This window comes from Gallus gallus, chromosome 3 (genome assembly GCF_016699485.2).
Source record: "Gallus gallus isolate bGalGal1 chromosome 3, bGalGal1.mat.broiler.GRCg7b, whole genome shotgun sequence".
Taxonomy (NCBI): domain Eukaryota; kingdom Metazoa; phylum Chordata; class Aves; order Galliformes; family Phasianidae; genus Gallus; species Gallus gallus.
This window is the reverse complement of record NC_052534.1, coordinates 31,714,746-31,733,214: the sequence shown is the minus strand read 5'-3', so window position 1 is coordinate 31,733,214 and position 18,469 is coordinate 31,714,746. Positions and strand designations below refer to the sequence as shown.

At 37.5% G+C, this 18,469-nt stretch overlaps 1 protein-coding gene across 4 annotated transcripts in view; it reads right to left on the bottom strand.

The window, feature by feature from the left end:
- The window catches only part of HEATR5B (HEAT repeat containing 5B), a 54,890-nt gene that overhangs the window by 18,173 nt on the left and 18,248 nt on the right, over positions 1–18,469 (bottom strand). For all 4 annotated transcript variants that reach the window (XM_025149416.3, XM_015283750.4, XM_025149417.3 and 1 more), the window contains exons 17-27: positions 18,037–18,142; positions 16,668–16,858; positions 15,431–15,590; positions 13,802–13,991; positions 12,311–12,480; positions 9,991–10,135; positions 8,907–9,146; positions 7,496–7,747; positions 5,390–5,571; positions 2,536–2,604; positions 529–708 (exon numbers count right to left, since the gene is read on the bottom strand). In XM_025149416.3, the coding sequence (XP_025005184.1) occupies positions 529–708; positions 2,536–2,604; positions 5,390–5,571; positions 7,496–7,747; positions 8,907–9,146; positions 9,991–10,135; positions 12,311–12,480; positions 13,802–13,991; positions 15,431–15,590; positions 16,668–16,858; positions 18,037–18,142 (1,885 nt within the window). The remainder of the gene's footprint in view (positions 1–528; positions 709–2,535; positions 2,605–5,389; positions 5,572–7,495; positions 7,748–8,906; positions 9,147–9,990; positions 10,136–12,310; positions 12,481–13,801; positions 13,992–15,430; positions 15,591–16,667; positions 16,859–18,036; positions 18,143–18,469) is intronic.

Below are 18,469 nucleotides of genomic sequence, written 5' to 3'. Positions count from 1 at the left end.
CACTTCCCTTTGCAATTTTAAAGTAAATTTCCAAGAAAATTTAATGCAAAGGTCCTCAAAGTACTACTCCAAAAGAAATCAAAATATAATTTATGTAATTAGACGTCTAGCTCTAAAGCAGGCAAACATTTCAGGAAGCAAGACAATGTAAGTACTTCTTTCTTTTGTAGATAGATTAAGATTTTAGCTGTTCCAGCCATTCCCCAGCAGGATCTATGTGTAGACTGCAATTTATTGTGAACTCTAAAAAAAAAATTCCCAGTTGGTTAACAGCGATATTTTATGAAAATACATTGTAAGGGTATGAGAGTGTACTACAATACAATAAAATACAAGAACACCACTAGACAAAATGGCAGAAAAAAAAGAATCAAGAAATATACCGAGATGAAAACACACCAAGAGTAGAACTGCAGTAGGAAAGGAGGATGGCAGATATAAGGCTAACTGACTGACTAGCCAGCAGGGTTTGATGCTGCTAGGGTTACATCTTTTCAAGCATCTGAGGATGTAATAGGAAATGGTTACCTCAGCCCATGCTTTCAGAACTGCAAGTTTTTCCATAGTGGTGGCGCTCTCCCGGTAAAGCTGGCTGGAGGATCCTTTTCCTGCTTGCACTTTATCCAGAGAAGAGACAAGAAGGTTGTGAACTCGGCGGAGATCATTCAGGTCACTTACAACCCCACTTCCTATCCATGCGCTACATACCTAAACAAAAGTTAGAATCATTCTCCGTTAGCAAGAAAAACAGATAACTTTATTAAAAAAAAAAGCTATAGAAAGAAATAAAGCAACAAAATCTCAACCATTCTAACCTGTTATTTTCCTTTCTTCTCTCCACTCATGACAACAGAACTGTTCAGGTGAGTGGTTACAAAGGCTGTGTATAAGTAGCCATTGCAAACAGTGAAACTCAGTATACATGGAAAATACTTAGTTTGCAATTCATGGCATCACAGAATGGCCCGAGTTGAAAAGGACCACAATGATCATCGGGTTTCAACCTCCCTGCCATGTTCAGGGTCACCAACCACCAGACCAGGCTGCCCAGAGCCACATCCAGCCTGGCCTTGAATGCCTCCAGGGACAGGGCATCCGCAACCTCCTTGGGCAACCTGTTCCAGTGTGTCATCACCCTCTGTGTGAACAATTTCCTCCTAATATCTAACCTAAACCTCCCCTGTCTCAGTTTAAAACCATTCCCCCTTGTCCTATCACTATCCACCCTCGTAAACAGCCATTCCCCTTCCTGTTTATATGTTCCCTTCAAGTATCAGAAGGCCACAATGAGGTCTCCCTGGAGCCTTCTCCAAGCTAAATTCTCCCTAAACAGGTGATCACAAAGTTTTTATTCTGTTCCCACATCTGGTCAAATCATTCAAGTAGTGTGTTTTCACATTCACAGTGAAGGTCGTATTGCACAGCAGTTCATAATGGTTTATCTTCAAAAACCTCTAACACAAATTGCATGCTAAAGCTCCATACTAATGAGAAGCTTCCAAGATCATCAACAACTTTAAGAAAACATCCAGAACTGAGAAATGAGTAATATAAAAAGTTTTAGATACGGTATGTATGAAACAAACAGTATCACGTTCTAGATGAGTCAGCACCTGACATAGAGGTCACACCGTTGGGCATCGCCGTACTCCTGCTCTTTTTTTTATTTTTTATTTTTTTGATTGAACAAACTAAAAACAGGCATTTAAAACTCAAAGATCAAACAGATCACAACTTTCTGTCTAGTGCTATATATTGGCATTCATCCTCTGAAGTATGCTTACACCCAGACAAAAGATTTTTGGTACAAATGCAGCTGCTTTTACACCAAAAAGAACAAATTCTGGTGGTGATTCTGCAAGGATGAGAAAAAGTAGCAAAATAAAGAAAAAACACAGCAGGGGGAGGAGGAAGAGTGGTGGGAAAAGAGAGTTCACAGACTTTTCTGATGGTAGTCTTGTCCTGTCTCTAATTTATTTTGCTTTGAGAGAACCAGTTCCTTTAGGGAAGGCCTGGAATGATGGATATATTTAAAACAAATACACGGTTTATTTACACACATGGCTCTGCAGATAGACAGGACAGGACTGCTGGAAATCTGTTACAAATTCAAAATCCATTCAAAAGTAGGACAAAGATCAGCTTTGCTCCTTCAATGCTAAATCATGATTAGTGAATACAGATCATCACACAAAGCCATCTGAATGCATACATTCTCATTCATCCTACTAAGCATTTTTCTTTTTTTCTTTTTCTTCTTTTTCTCAGTTTCTTTGTTTTCTTTTCCAGTTATCAACAAGTGTAGAATTGACGTGGAGATATAACTAATCTCAGAAAGACTAAAGGATATTATCCGATGACTCTAAAGATGCTGCAAAAAAATCTCAGCTTAGGCTTACAATACTTTCCAGCTATTTACTATTGTTCTCTTCTGCATCATTTTTCCAACAGGAAGAAAAATCATACACATCTACTGCATAAATGCACAAAACACATTCAGTTTGGCTTATACCATCTGAGCATATTCTTCAGTACCTGGCAGGCCTTGGCAGTTATATCAGATGGTGTGTCTTGGGAAAATGCCGGCCTCAGAGCAGCTCCAACCTGGAAAGAGGAAAAAAATCCAACTAAGAATAATAGTGACAATACTCTTCACCTAATCTTGCTTAAGGTTCAGGAATATACACAAAACATGCAAGATAAGACTGTCAGTGTTTATAGTTACACCCTAAAATTACCCGTGCTATCTAGCAAACATTTGCAACAGTACCGTGTAAATGACAAAGAACTGTTCTTTTCCCCTTGTCTTCCCATGGCCCCAACTACCTTTGCAAACACGTGGTGTTCTCCTCTTGTTAATGTTTACACATGAAACTACTATGAATGCAATTTATGCTAAAGCTGCATAGACAATGATTTTTTGAACTCCAACAGAATAATAAGGTAAAACTGAGTGTTCATTACTGCATTTGCATCATGTTCTCAAAATGACAGACAAAAAAAGAATTGGTTGTTCTAAGACAGTGTTTTTCTGAAACAAAAGGAACCAAGTCAAAGAGACAGCAGCAATAGTTACAGCACTACAGAAGGAAGGAAAATAAGACAAAAAGAGAATAGGATGAAAGCCTGTCTTGAAGAAGTATTTGTGAAAACACAGAAGAGAAATCAGAAGAAAACAGATAACTTGAGGTGAGAAAAAGGCTAAGAATGGTGGCAGGATAGAGAACTGTGACAGGCACAGAAGATATAGAATAGCAAAATCTGACAAGATTAGAGGAAAGCAGTGCAATCCTAGGAGTGATTCTAGAGTTAGCCGTGTCACTCCAGTGGGAAGGGAGAAAAAGCCCTTCACTTCATCTCTCCTCTTCATATATTTCCAATAGGTAATAGATTTAGAGAGCCCATATCGCCCTCCTAATTCTCATACCAAGTATCCCTACTCAAAAGCATGTTTTTGTATGAGAAACAAAATAAGTACTTTGTAAGATACTCACAGATTCTTCTATGGACCAGTGTGTTATCCTAGACTATTCTTAAGTTAAAATGCAGTCTACAAACCACGTGCATTTAAAGACTTAAGAGACTGATCAACTTGCATCAGCAAAACATAACTGGTATGTTCCAAGTCTTCCAAAGCAGCAGGAAATCAATCACAGTGTGAATATTGCTACTAAAAAACCTACAATACTGTGAAAGCAGTTATTTAAGCAGAAAAATGACAAATTTCATAGTACGATACTCTTTGCACACCATACAGCCACATTAATATCAGCTGATTGTAAAAAAAGTAAAGTGATCAAGAAGAGAATATATGAGATTCAATTACTTTAAAATCAGTTTGTTTGGGTTTTTTTTTGTTGTTTTGTTTTTTCCATTTTAGAATGATGTTTCAACATTTTATAAATTGCTCTCTTGTATTTGTTAGAATCATAGAATGGCCTGGGTTGAAAAGGACCACAATGATCATTGAGTTTCAACCTCCCTGCTATATGCAGGATCGCCAACCACTAGACCAGGCTGCCCAGAACCACATCCAGCCTGGCCTTGAATGCCTCCAGGGATGGGGCACGCACAGCCTCCTCAGGCAACCTGTTCCAGTGAGTCACCACCCTCTGAGTGAAAAACTTCTTCCTAATATCTAACCTAAACCTCCCCTGTCTCAGTTTAAAACCATTCCTCCTTGTCCTATCACTATCTACCCTCATAAACAACTGTTCCCCCTCCTATTTATACACTCCCTTCAAGTATCGAAAGGCCACAATGAGGTCTCCCCAGAGCCTTCTCTTCTCCAAGCTAAATAAGCCCAGTTCCCTCAACCTTAATCATAAGAGAGGTGCTCCAGCCCTATGATCATCTTAGTGGTCCTCCTCTGGACCCATTCCAAGAGCTCTGCATCCTTCTTGTGCTGGGAGCCGCAGGCCTGGATGCAGTAGTCCAGATGGGGCCTCACAAGAGCTGAGTAGAGGGAGACAATCACCTCCCTCTCCCTGCTGGCCACCCTTTTTTTTTTTTATATATAAAAAAAAAAGCATTAGCATGAAAAAGATCCCCTGCCCCTCTCAAATAGAACACCTGGTCAAATGAAAACTCATTCTTGCAGGCATTCATCTTATGATAAATGTAAATACAGAAGTCAGTGGGATAAATCACATGTACAATTGTTTGCAAGGCTGAGATATTCTGAATTAAACAAAAGAACTAGCAAAACTATGCAAACCAGTAAGAGGGAACGAAGAAAAGAAAAAGCCCACCCTTCAAAGCACACTATCCTTAAGCTTTACTCATTCTCACAATCAAGTCTCAGGCAAAAGATTAATTTTATGCAGGTTATATATTTCTAACAGTCAAAACTGCAGTAATGATATTTCAGTATGATACGGAAAACTGTTATGATATATGTAGAATTGGGAAATCAAAAGACAGAAGAGTTAAGCTATGCAACCAAATAATACATTGATTCCCCCAAATAAATCTTCAACTGCTCACCTCCCATTCCCATACTTTTGTCATTTTTGTTCAAACAAAAGCGTATTCATTACTTCAAGAAGACAGATTTATTAGATTCATTTTGGAATTGAACCAGTATTATTCTCAAATGCGTCATTCTAGAAATGAAATACCACTCTTGCAAAAAAAATCAACTTTAATTTGTAGTATTTGGCTTTCGAGAATCAATAGCTACTGATTTTTTAATTTTGTCAGCTAATAAATTACGATAAATAGGAAGAGATACACAAATTCTGATGAGGTAAATAAAGCTGCCTCTTCAGGACATTTTCAAACAAAAAACCTCTTCACAGGTCTTTTGAAGTTACAGAATGTTCTCAAAGCTAATTCTGGCATATTGGCATAAACATACAGTTTCATGAAGTTATAAAGAAGGTCTCACATTAGCCTGGTATTGCTCCAGTATCACATGGCCTGGAAACTCTGGCTCAGGAACTGATGCAAATTTCTTGATAATGTCTTCAAGAGCTTGAAGACCCGCCATTCGTAACTGGTTGCTGTGATCAGTTGCAGCCATGAATGCCATTCGAATAAGGTCAGAGAGATGGAGTACTAAGAAGTCATCTTAAAATAGAACAAAAGAAGAACTATTTAATAACTTAAATTATAGCTGACATGACAGACATTTGTAATATTTTCCTAACAGATGTACAAATTTCACACGTTCTTTTCCAAAGGTACGCATTTAGGAAGTGGAAGAAATACAAGAAAGAATGTAACCTATTTTTCTTCCCACCTCCTTTAAACTGACATAAGAACATTTATTCTCAAGACAATCTTAAAAATTAAGCACAAATTTGAAACGAAGTAGAATATGAGATAAAAAAAATTGCATTGGATAGAGTATTTTAAGATGTGGCTGAGTAGCTTGTAAGAGGTAGAAACATTCAGTAAAACTGATTTCATGATTCCCTTCTGCCCTATATATACAGAAAATCTTCAAGGCAGTTCTTGAGTCTTATGCTTACAGTGACCTCTGCTGACAGAAGAAAGCCTCGTCAAATTTAAACACTTAAGAACTGAGTATGCCTTTCTACTTCTGCACCCAAGGGCCGCATCCAACGTCATCAGCAAGCAGCCACCAACACACAGAGAAAAGCACCACATAACTCAGTAACACTGTGAAAGGATTTTTCTTCTGTTTCTATTTCTTTCCTTTCAATTTGAAATTATCAGATGTTGTTCAATATGAAAATAAATTCTTTAAAAACATTAATATCCAGGGCAATTAATAAGAAAATCACGATTAATGCTCTAGATCTTTCCAAGTCTAAAGACAGAAGAAAGTTCATTTTGTAGCTGAAATTTTCAGAGATATTCAAGCAGTAAAGACTGTCATTAATTCTTCATATCACATAGATACAGTAGTGAACATTAAATAATTTGTAAGTTGAATTTGTGGGTAGAGGTTTGGTGAGTTTTTCTTTTATGATAATACCAAACAAATCAAGCTCACATTCAATAATTTTAGAGATGTATATTCTCAGGATTATTATGTGCGATCCCCTGCAGGATCCTACAAAAAAGCAGTTCTTTCAGGATCTTCCTCTACAATACAACATTGTATTCCCAAAGCTCTTCCCTCTCACTCTTCAAACACTGACCCCAGCCTCTAATCAAGTAAAAACCAACATTCTCAACAAAACCAATGCTCGGATCTGGGACTGGACACAATAAATATCCATATCAGAAGTCTGTAACAGCATAGGTGCTAAAATCCACAAACCCTACGCATTCTAGAATCTTTATACATGATAGTCAGCCTACGTGCACATAAGCTCCTCATGAACGCTATGCTACACAGCTGAAGGCAATCACTATGCACCAGAACCAATATACACGGATGACTGAAAGACAGAAACTTTCCACTACTACTTTGAAATTCTTCTGTGAAAAATGTGTTATGTCATTCCCAGCCTCTCAGTTATGATTCTCCAAGTTATACAGATATCTTGAATACATGGTATTTATCAGTCTCATGGATATCCAAAGAAAGAACTTTATAAAGCAGCTGGGTCCACATCCCTCACTCTGCTACAGCAATATTACCTAGCCTTATATTTTTTCTTTCCTAGCACTCCTTTGCTGTAGAAATGCTAAAATAATATGAATTGTATATCATCACTATCAATAGGCTAAACTCAGATAAACTATTCCCAGCTTACAGTTGACCAGAAGTTCACTCCTATTTCAAACTAAAAGAAAAAGAGTTTGCAAACTCTTTTTTTCCCCCACTCCCAAGCAGATCAGTCTGTTAAAGTTATATTCTCCAGCAAACATCATCTCGTGTTCATGGCATTGTAACTATAAAGGTTACATAACTACAGCTTTGGCCTTTTTCTATTTCCTCTGTTTTTAACTGCTTGAATGAAAGGAAGTTCACTTTCAAAGAGCTTACATTTTTATCTTGGTTGTGTAATTTTAAGCTGCAAAGAAGTATCAACAATAAAATAAGAAACAAATTTAAACGTGCACATTCTATAATTACTTTTTGGGTTTTTAAGTCTGGCTGAACGAGCCAGTGCCAGATCAAAGTGTGCCTTGTTTGCATTCTCACACAGCATGATCACTCGGCACAGGCAGTCGGCTGCAAATACACGAGTTGCCCAGCGAGGTGCTACAGAAGGCTTGGTTTTATCCTCTTCACCCAGGGTGGTAAACATTGTATCATCATCCATCTCATCCTTCTTTTCGGATTCCTCATCCTTACCTCCTCCCAAGGGAGCTGCAGTGCTCATGTCTACAATAAAGAACAATTTTAAGAAAATCCTGCTGTTAAAAACTACAGATGACTAAGAACATACTCAAGCCTTTCAAGACTCTAAATGCACTCTCTTAATGAGCACGGTGGTGAAGGATTGATGGTTGGACTTAGATTTCTTTTCCAACTTTAATGATTCCGTGATTCTATTTATGATTCTCAGAGCCAAGATATTCAAAAGAGAGAGAGGCTATGGTAAATCAAATATGAATGAAGAAAACTCAAAACAGGAAAGTTTTGAGAAATCAATCAGGAAAAGCTTATGTACGTGATTTGTAAATCTCTACCTAAAAAGCAAACTAGATTTTGTTCATACACCACTTAGTGGTATCAAAGAGTGCAAAATGCAGTTGCCAGCTTATTAACACGCAACTGAGATAAATTTAATTAAATATCATCACAGATTATTTCACCTACTAAAAACATGAAGAGGAGATCGGACATTCATATTAAAAACTCTAAAATCCATCCCACATAAATAAGGAAAGAACGTCCCATGTTCAAATTCAGGAAGTGAGGTCTTTCCCACGGGGTAGATAAATGGTAAATATATTGCATAAAGAAGTGACTGGTAGCATTACTCATCAGCCAACATAAAGATGACAACAATTAGAAGAGCTTCAGGATGAACTCACAATATGCCAATAAATAAGCATAAATGCAAGGCAAATTAGCAGAATCTGCGTCACAACTATCCTTCAAGCTGAAAAAGAGGTATAAGGTATCAGAGGACAAGATCTTTGCAAACAAACCTGCAAAGCTGAACAACATGCAAAAAAGTTTCATCACCATGGTAACCCATCTTCACATCCATAGCTCAAAGGGAATAAAGGAAAGCTCAGAGCATGTACAAGCACTGTTCCTTCCCTATGGATCTGACGTATAAACACTAAAAGGCATTCGTCTGCTTTCACAATCAGCAGCAACTTGCTTATCTTAAAAGAAATCTTACTTTTAAAAACGTAACAGAACATGGATGATTTCATCTGAGTACTTTTAATGAATAATAGTCAAAGCTCCACATACAATAGAAGCTAAATCTTAACTAGGACAAAGGACAAGCTTAAAATAAACGTTGCCAGAAGATGCTAATACTAAGGACACACCACCTTCTACATTCATGCAATAGAACACTTACCACTGGAAGCTGCAAGGACATCCTTACAAAGCATTAGCCAGTGAGAAAGGTTTTCTACTGCCAGCGATGAAAGCATATGTCCCAGAGTATCGTGGATATCTGAGCACAACTTCCGATCCGTTTCTCGATCCAGCATACCAAAGAGGACACCTTCAAGGCCTGTCTCTGTTATGTTAACGCCCTGGTGCCGGGAATGACCATCTCGCCGAGCACCAGCTCCAGGTGGGAAAGTATTAATGTCTGTGAAATGATAATGAGAAATCTTTTCTGAAATCAGTAGCTCCATTTTATAATTTGGAATAACAAATGAGAATTGGACAGTGAATTCACATAAGTACCGTTTGGGAAATGACACACTATGATGTTATAGAATTTCTTCCAAATTAACATTAGGAAGATTTTACAGCAATTCTTGTTTTTTTTTCTTTATTTTTTTTTCTTCCAAGGCAAATAGCATATGAGTATTACTTCAAAAAATAATTGTTATCTATTTCTCTTCAAGGTACACAGCTCATCAGTTTGTAAAAGCTCCTAATAATACTTGACTCTGAAGAGTTTTTCTAGAGACATACTTAATTGGTAGGATTTAATACTAATTAAGGTCATGATTCTACATTCTTCAAAAAACACTGTGCTGATCAAAAGTGTTGAACTGCCTATTTTCAGAATACACTGACGCATGTAAGCATTGAACCAATCAGCAGTCCAAAGGCTAGTAGATGTGCTGCTAAGAGAATTTAATACAGCTAGATAACTGTATGTTGTTTGGTGGAGATAAGTCAATTTCCAACAGAGGAAGATCTAAAATACTTGAAAAACTATAAGACATTCCCACTGTATATACACTGTATTCCCAATTTGATTTCTATTAGTCAGTAGTGAAGATAAGGTTAAGTCTGACCCTCCCAGGAAGTGAAATGAGAAGTGAAATTCAGAGGTAAGCAGAGGTGGGGAGAAATGTTATTACAGTGTGTAGGGATGCTTATAGAGTGTTTTTTTTTTTCCTTCCTGAAGGCAAATCACACATGTGCATGAATACATGCACTCAACTGTCCCAAAAAGACCACATGAAAGAAGTACTTACTGATGCCACTATTTTCTTTGTCTCCAGCATTTTTTGCTAAGCTCATGGCATATTCACATACTTCTGCTGCTTCTCTCTGAGCAAGCTGTCGTAAACATGCAACTGCAGCCCGGCGAAGCAGCAAGTGGGAGCTGCACAAGTGAACCTAAATCAGAACCATTGCAAGTGAGTGAACTACACCTCCATATGAATAAGTGCTGCTAAGGTCTGCCAGTATTCTACTTTGCAATTACACGTCCCTGTGTGAGCCGCCAGGTATCAAGCTCTTAACAAGATCTTAAAAGTTCACAGGTAAGCACTTATTGAAAGCAGAAATTTGAAAATAAAGCTGGCATATACAGAGCTGACCGTTATTAAAGCTTCTGACAGGTAACATTAGAACTACTGTGTCAGTATGATTTTAGACAAATTATACTTTCCAGTCTGTTACACGCTTGAGCACCACTCCGCATCATATTCTGCTATAGCTACGAATCACTTTAAAAAAGACCACACAGCTACCATAAAATCTTCCATTTTAAGCGTGCACCAGAATTTATAGCATATGTTTTTATATGTTTCTGTCAAGATGACAGCTTCAGGTCTCTTTGCTAACCAATACTGGGCTTCCATTTCCTTTTGAATCACCTCAAGTACAAGCAAATATTTTTCTTAGGAAGAATTGTGCATGGTAACTACTTTCTTGGGAGGCAGCAGCTGCACAGAGAACTGTATGTTTTTCCACAGTGGAAGAGATGATGAGTGCTCTTTAAGAAACTGACTCTTTATTTACCCTGAGGAAATTGTTTTTAATAAACTGAATACACATTTGCTTTCTCAGTATTACGTTATTATGTGGATGGAAATGGCAACCCTAAATGAAAGGGCTGTATAGTGTATAAAGCACTCTAACAGTAGATCTTTATTCTGTTTGTAAATACACAAGACTTCGATTACTGAAAAAACAAATCCACTTTTATACAATCCTCTAAATATTACACTGAAGCGTTCCTTGTTTTTGGTTACAAAACAAACAACCAGTGGTTATGATGCCAATGCAGGATAGCAGAAAGCAGCTCCGTGGTTTAATTTTGATACCTGGCATTAATTCCATACAAGAGCAAGTTAGAATGTAATGAAAAGTTTGTTAATGGGGAAAGGTAAAGCAGGTTTTGCCTACCTAGCTATAAGTTCACAGTAAAAAGAAGCGAACAAGACGATTCAAAGGAAAACTTACCAAACTACATATGACTTGGAAGTAAGGAATATGAAAAAAGTGAAGGAAAACAGCTTTTGTTTAACTTCATTAAGATCGTTAGGAAACGTGAAATGGATAGCAGAAAGCCTAGGAAAGGTTTTCAAAACAGTACTGGTCATGCCAGCAGTAACTTCATTTTCTATTACCCACTAGTGCTTACAGAACAACTAACTAGAAGAACCATTTGCCATACTGTGCACAGTATTTATACAAAAGGGCCTACATATTTCCAGATATGCTGCATCAGTGTCATGCAAAATTCTGCTCAACACAGCAGCATTCCAGTGTGTGGGGAAAAGTAAAAGTATGTATGCAGGGAAACACATGTAACAATACAAGGATGTCTTGGGGAAAGCCAGGAAGGGAGACTAAGGAAAAGTTCCAATATTGACAATAAGGTAATACAGAAGCACTAGTTTCACAGTGAATTATAAGAACAACTTCTCAAGAACGCTGAACAGACTTCAGGGAGAAGCTTTCCAAATTTCTCAGCATTAGAATACTAAAACCTCTTAAAATAATTTAAATAAATAGTAGTAATAAAGAAACAAAAACACACATCTTTCTCTTACAGTTGCATTTTGTAAGTTTTGGGTTCCAGCATCTGTTTCCTGGTTTAGGTCGGGATTTGCTGACAGAACACTACCACGGGGAGAAAGCAATGCTAATCACAACAGCAGCACAAGAATTTGAGCATCAGCATCTACTAAGCTGACAGTGGTAAAACAAATCCAAGACCTCCCAGCTTTCCCACATTCACTTTCTTCCCTCTGTGCACGCAGTCAGCTGGAAGGGAGGAGGCACTTCAGTATTTTTTTTTTTATTGAGTGATACCATATAAATTCTTGCTAGTGTGCTGCTAGAGTGAATCCAGCCTTATGACCTTAATTCGGGCAGCATTCTCAAAAGCATCTAAAACAGCGTGGGGACAGATATTCCCTTACTGCACTCCAATGTTCTGCAGATGTCACTTCTTTGTTATGAATGGGTACCCTTGGCATCTTACTAAATGCCTCTCCTGTGCCCCTTGCTAGGTACACATATAAAACTTAGAGAAACAGAAGGAATGCATTTTGTACTCACACAAAGACTGGGAACCAGACTGGATAGGTTGACATGCCGTGGTGCAAACATATGGAGCTGCTGAAGGCAGGATATGGCTGCTGCCTGAACGAGCGAGTCTGAATGGTCCTGTGTGATTGCACATCCCACCAAACAGGACGAACGGATGGTTGAAATTGTAGCTCCATTACCTGGTGATATTACGTGACATCCTTAACACAACAAGATTTTTTATGACAGCAGTAGATTTTAAATCTTCAACCAGCATTTTAATGCATAAAAAGCTGACAGAATTAGCATGCAGCTTTTCTGACTTCCTACTGAAAAACAGGACAGCTTGAAAGAACCACTACAGCGTGTTTCAGTATCTCAGTATGTCAGCTCAGTTAAACAACATTCAGTCCAAATGAAATTTTGGATCAACTATCTTCAAATGGAAATATTCTGAAAATACCTCCCCAGGACATAAAACCAGTGAGGGTAATTGAATTTCAACTGTGAATATCTTTTCCATTCTATGATATATGAGCAATATTTCATGCATAGAACCATTTTCTAAAGTGTTAGGCAACACTTAAGCTAGCATAGATGCTAGCTAATTTTGCTTAGCTCCATTGGATGAGTCATGTTGCTCTAACAGAACACACAGTTTAAAGAACAGAACTTAATCTGAAAAATGATTCTGTAATTAACCTGTACGATGTTTATAAGAAATGTCTGAGTTACAGAAAAATGCCTGCAGAAGACTTTCAGTATAAGGATGATGCTTATTAAAAAGTGTCACTACATTCCAAATCAAATAAAAAGCAAGCAGATACTCAAGTTAAATTAAACCATCTAGAAACTTGCCCAAAATAGAAATTAAGTCCAATTTTTTAGAATTTGACTTTCACAAGTGGCTAGCTCTGTAACACTGTCTTAAAGACCAGCCTAAAATATATCTAAAAAAATGCCACTAGGACTCAGACCACATTTTTGCCATCTCAGCCACAGAACTTCAGATATAGAGTTAGGTCTGAAAAAAAAAAAAGCCTTATTCATTATGGTAAAGCACCGTGATAAAAAAATGTCAAGAATGAGTGAAAATTTGTTATTACAATGCCAACAACTATGCCCAACTTAAGTTCTTGTCATCAGTCAAAAAATAAAGCTACCAACGTGTTGAAGAAGTAGAGGAGAACTGTTGCCTCTTGCCCCACACAAAACATTTCTGGCAAGGGTGCTTCCCATCTTTTACATACAACACAAAGTTGCTATAAGACAGAACACCATACATCACTGTAGCACCTTTATACAAATTTCAAACTGATGGAAAATAAAATGCTGTAAGAAAACATAACCATGTATGTTCAAAGTCAGAACTGAAGTTCTGTGCAGGACACTACAATTGTTAAATCTCTTCCCCACACCCTTCATATGCAAGAGACAAAATTTGATTGTCCTCCATTTAAGATTGTGATTAATTGGCTTTATAGAAATTAATTTTTTATTCCCCTTCAGATTCACACTGACCTTGCAGCTCAGGCCCAACAGTAGTTATTATAGCTCCAAGACATCGACCTAAGCACTGATGTACTTCTGTATGTGACGGTGGAACAGTTAAGAGCAGAGTAAGAACTAGAGAAAGTGTTGGCTCCACATAGCCACGGTACATTGGTCCACTAGAGTCAACTATCAAGGCAAGTGAATGGAGAGACCAGGTCTATTAGAAAAAAAAAATAAAAAAAATCAGTAATATATTTAGGAAAGTTACAGAAACTTACATGTAGACTGAGCTTAGTTCTGCACACACTTGCTTACACATCTAGTTATCTTCTCTGACTCCAGAAGGGCTTCAAAGATCATAACCTCAAGCAATCACTTCGGAGTTGAAATATTTCTAGCATGCTGCTTGGCTGCCAGCACTTTTGTGGATAATGGAGATGAAGATGACAAGGAATTTGAGCAAACACTTAAAAAAAACCAAAAATAGAAACAAGGCCCCTTTAGCCCACCTCCCTCCCCCCAACACCACAAAAAAGGAAAAATGAAAAGTGACCCCTTAAGATTGGAAAAATACAGAATCACTTCTGTTGTAAAACTGGATGTAGATTCAGAAGCAGACAGTTGTCAAAGCACCTCGTAGGAAGTGCCTTTGACACTTTAAGAAACTGATTTACATCACAAGATGAAAGGTTCATTTGCATTTTACAAAGTATGGAGAAGCAATTATTCTAGTGCTCTGATAGATTACATTGCTGAAGAAAATGAAAGATTCACCACTTTTCCTTTTAACATTTAACTTCATGTCAATACAGACATACTGCTCCATACGCTCTTTTTACAGCAGCATCCACAAACAAGGAGTTACAGGACAGTAAAGAAAGAAAAAGACACTGCTCCCCTCACTTTTCTTTTGGAAGAGTTAAGACATAGCATGCTATCCCAATTTCCAAATACTTTCAGTTAGGAAACATTCTGCACGCATTATTCATACATGATCTGTAACCCCAAAGGCAGTGCTCTCAGCAGCATATCTATTCCCCTCTTACCCTACCAGCAACTTTCAGCAGTCAAACGGTCTTCTTGGGAGACCTTCCGCATGTTATTAATACACAGCAGATAAACTCAACTACAGAAGCCTCCCCACTTCCTTACTAGTTCCCCTAATATTCTCTTTTTGTCCCAAATGCAAAGAGAAACTTCAGTTTATCTGCAACAGACCTCAAATTTCATTATTATAGTATAACCTTCCCAGGAAGATGTACTGCTATATTTTGTTCACTGTTTCACACAAGTCAAAATTGCTTCGCAAAGAAAATTACTGTTAATTAGCGATGCCTCCAACAGCTGACCATACACTGACCATGAGACAGTTACTAAAGCCTTAGTATAGACAGCTAAGGTAACACGAGCAGATTTGGGCCTATTCCAAACCAACTGTAACTATAAAGCAAAATCTGCTGGTTTAACATTCCTTAGCAAATGCTACGTCCATACAGTTTGGCTTATATGACAATATCTATTAAAAAGCACCTAAACAGGTGATTCAACTTCTATTTCAAAACATTCACAATTAAAATTCATTGTCTGATGATTGTGGGGTTGTTTTTTGTTTGTTTGTTTGTTTTTTGGGTTTTTTTGTTTTTTTTTGTTTTTTACCTGGACTTCAGGAGAAGTTCCATCTTGTGCCAAAGCCAAAAGAATACTGACACTGGTTTTCAGATGCTGTCCAGAACCTATCCCACCAACGTATCGATGGAGGCAACCCAGAGCCAAAGAATGGCCTGTTCTTGATACAACATCTCGAGCAGATTTTAACCTATAAACATTGAAATAAATTGTGTAATTCAATTAATTATTTGGATTAAAAAAAAAATCCTTCAAGTACCTTAACTCTTCAAATGACTCTACCTTTAACAGCATTTTGCCATCCACCTTACAGATCTTGAGAAGCCTTCCTTAATCTGTACTTAATCTATACTGCTATTAAACTGGATTACATAGAAAGCAAGTCAAGAAAATTTTATTTTAATAACTTTCTCTTCCCTCTTCATAGTTACAAAATAAAGAGAGAAAGAGAAAAGGATATCATCGTTTGAAGAAATTTTTTTGGTCCATATGTGAGAGACAAGCATGTCCACAGTCATTAGTGAACAACAGCAGCAAAGTAAATACAAATCTCAGATGTGCAAAAATGGCACAACAGCATCAACACTGGCAGCTATTATCATCTACAGTCCTGCATAAGGCACCAATGAATGATACCAATGATAGAAATATAAAAGACTATAAAGATGATATTTAACATGATGAAATAATGGGGAAATTTTGAATTACTCAGAGGTAGAGAATGAGCACACGCAGTGTGGTCAGTCAAATGACAGGTGCTGCACCTGCATTCAGATTCACAGACCAGCTTCCATTTAAGCAGAAAAACTGGGAAATGTGTTGTTTTATACCTACCAGGTATCTCTCTAAAGATCTGAGATTAAAGACAAAATATGGAAAAAAATACAGGCCAGTAAATAAGTTAAACCGATTTGGAAAGAAGATGTTTTCATGAAACAGAACCACCATAATACAATTCATGTTATAGACATATGTAATGTAAGCTGAGTTTATCTATCTGAAGCAGTTTAGTCACTTGAAGCAACCCATCAAAAACTCTTAATTTCTACCACTTTTAATTCCAAGTAATTTAACAAATGAGCTTTCATTCCTGGAAGAGTCACAAGAAATATATCAAAATTTGAAGACACGGTTTGAAGATTTGGTAGGCCTGCTTAGTCACAGTAATAAAGCATGAAAAGAAATAGCAATCAATATGTTGTTAGTAGATCTTCCAACATACATTAAATTACATTTTATTTCTTTTTCTGAATCAAAGTCAACTTACTTATCAAAACTGTACTGAGCCATTCGAGCAATGAAAGTGGCTTCTCCAACCACTTGAGCCATTCTACCAAGAGCTTCTCCTGCTGCACATCTCAGAATAGGGTTAGGGTTATCAAGTGCGCCCATTACCAGTGTTAGAGCAGACTTGCGAACTTCTTCTGGTCCTAATGTGCTTTTGTTCTCAGCTAACCCCTACGTGAACAAATATGAAAGAATATTCCAAGCAGCAATGTTAATACAAGAGCGAGCTTCAACTGAAAATTAAACTTTTTTTTGCTTACATTTGTGTACATTTTTCCTAAAATACACTTGTTGAAAACATTTAAAACTCAAAACCAATAACACGCTCAGTCTCACCTTTGCCAACATTCTACCTATTTCACATGCATTAAGGACTTGTTACACCTGTCTGTTTACAAATGTGTTACAGTGCTATTATGCATGCTGGTACTGTTGAATCTAACATTGTTACACACAAGATATGTCTGAAAAGAAAGAGGGAAAAAGAAAGAAGGATGGGCACAGAGAGAAAGAGGCTTTACAGCTCACTAACATCTCTTCCTTAGAGAGGAAAACCACAACTTCATTATGTTTCTGCAAGAAATGCTCAAAGAGACCGTAGGTAACTAAAATAATTTCAGTTGAAAATTTATATAGTACTTTGTATGTGTCACAGAGAAATAATACCACGCTTTCTGCAACTTTTTTGGTTTCCATATTCCACTCATAAGACATTGCCTTACTTCAGGAAAAACAATTTAATACATGTAAGGTACAAACACTGCCTGTGTTAGAGCAGAAAACACTGATGGCTTTACCACAGAAGCCCATTTTCTGTCCTGAAATTTTGAAGTTCTCTGGCCTTTTGGCATGGCAAAACCCAGGCTTCTGTCTCAGAAAATAGTGTTCAACATGTGTCTCGTGTTTCAACATGGCTCATGTTTTTAAGAAGAAAGCAAGGAAGAGAAGCAACGTTTTGCCAGCTTGAGATCCGTGACAACTTTCTCTCCAAAAACTCTGTTAAGTTCCAAAGACAGACTTGACATTTGACAGATAGCCCTTAGGGAAGAAATTTGACTTTTGCTGCTACCATGAAAACTTTACCTAACTAAAAGCTCAAAAAAAATCATTTTTGCCCAAATATGATAGAATTTTGCTGTCACATTTGAAGAATTCTCTCACGTGCTCCATATCATGCACTTCAATGGGCATGCCCTTCAGCTGTATGCTGGGGCTGATGTGTCAACCTGCAGATTTTCAAAATCGGAAGTAGCAGCTTTAGTAATGTTCTTCTAACAGCTTTTTGTACTGAATGCAAATCTATGAATCAAACTGCTGAATTTTGGCATCTACAAGTTTGTTAGTTTCACCTTCAAGGCACTAAGAACAGCAGTAAAGATATTGAGCTGCACGGCTTGCTGTCGAACACCTTTAGCCTGCTTGACACATTCAGCAAAGTGATCCAACATCTGCAGTCTAAAACAAAGGAAAGAGCATAATTTAAGTGAGATGTTTTCAAAATGCAAACCAAAATGCAGCAAGTGAAAAAATTCTCACAACAGAACTTACTGTCAGTGACTTACAATCAGTCACAGAATTTATATTTCAGGGGCTGTAGAGAGTATTCCACTTAGGTGGAAAGGGTGGTTTTTCTGGTTGCTGTTAGTTCTTTTAGATTATCCATAAGTGCTTATTGTCCCTTTTGAAGGAAACACCACTGAGGGGAGGTCTTCAGATACTGTTTGGATGTACAATTAGAAAACTACAAGGAGGGGACTGGAAAAATGCTGCATCTGCACTATC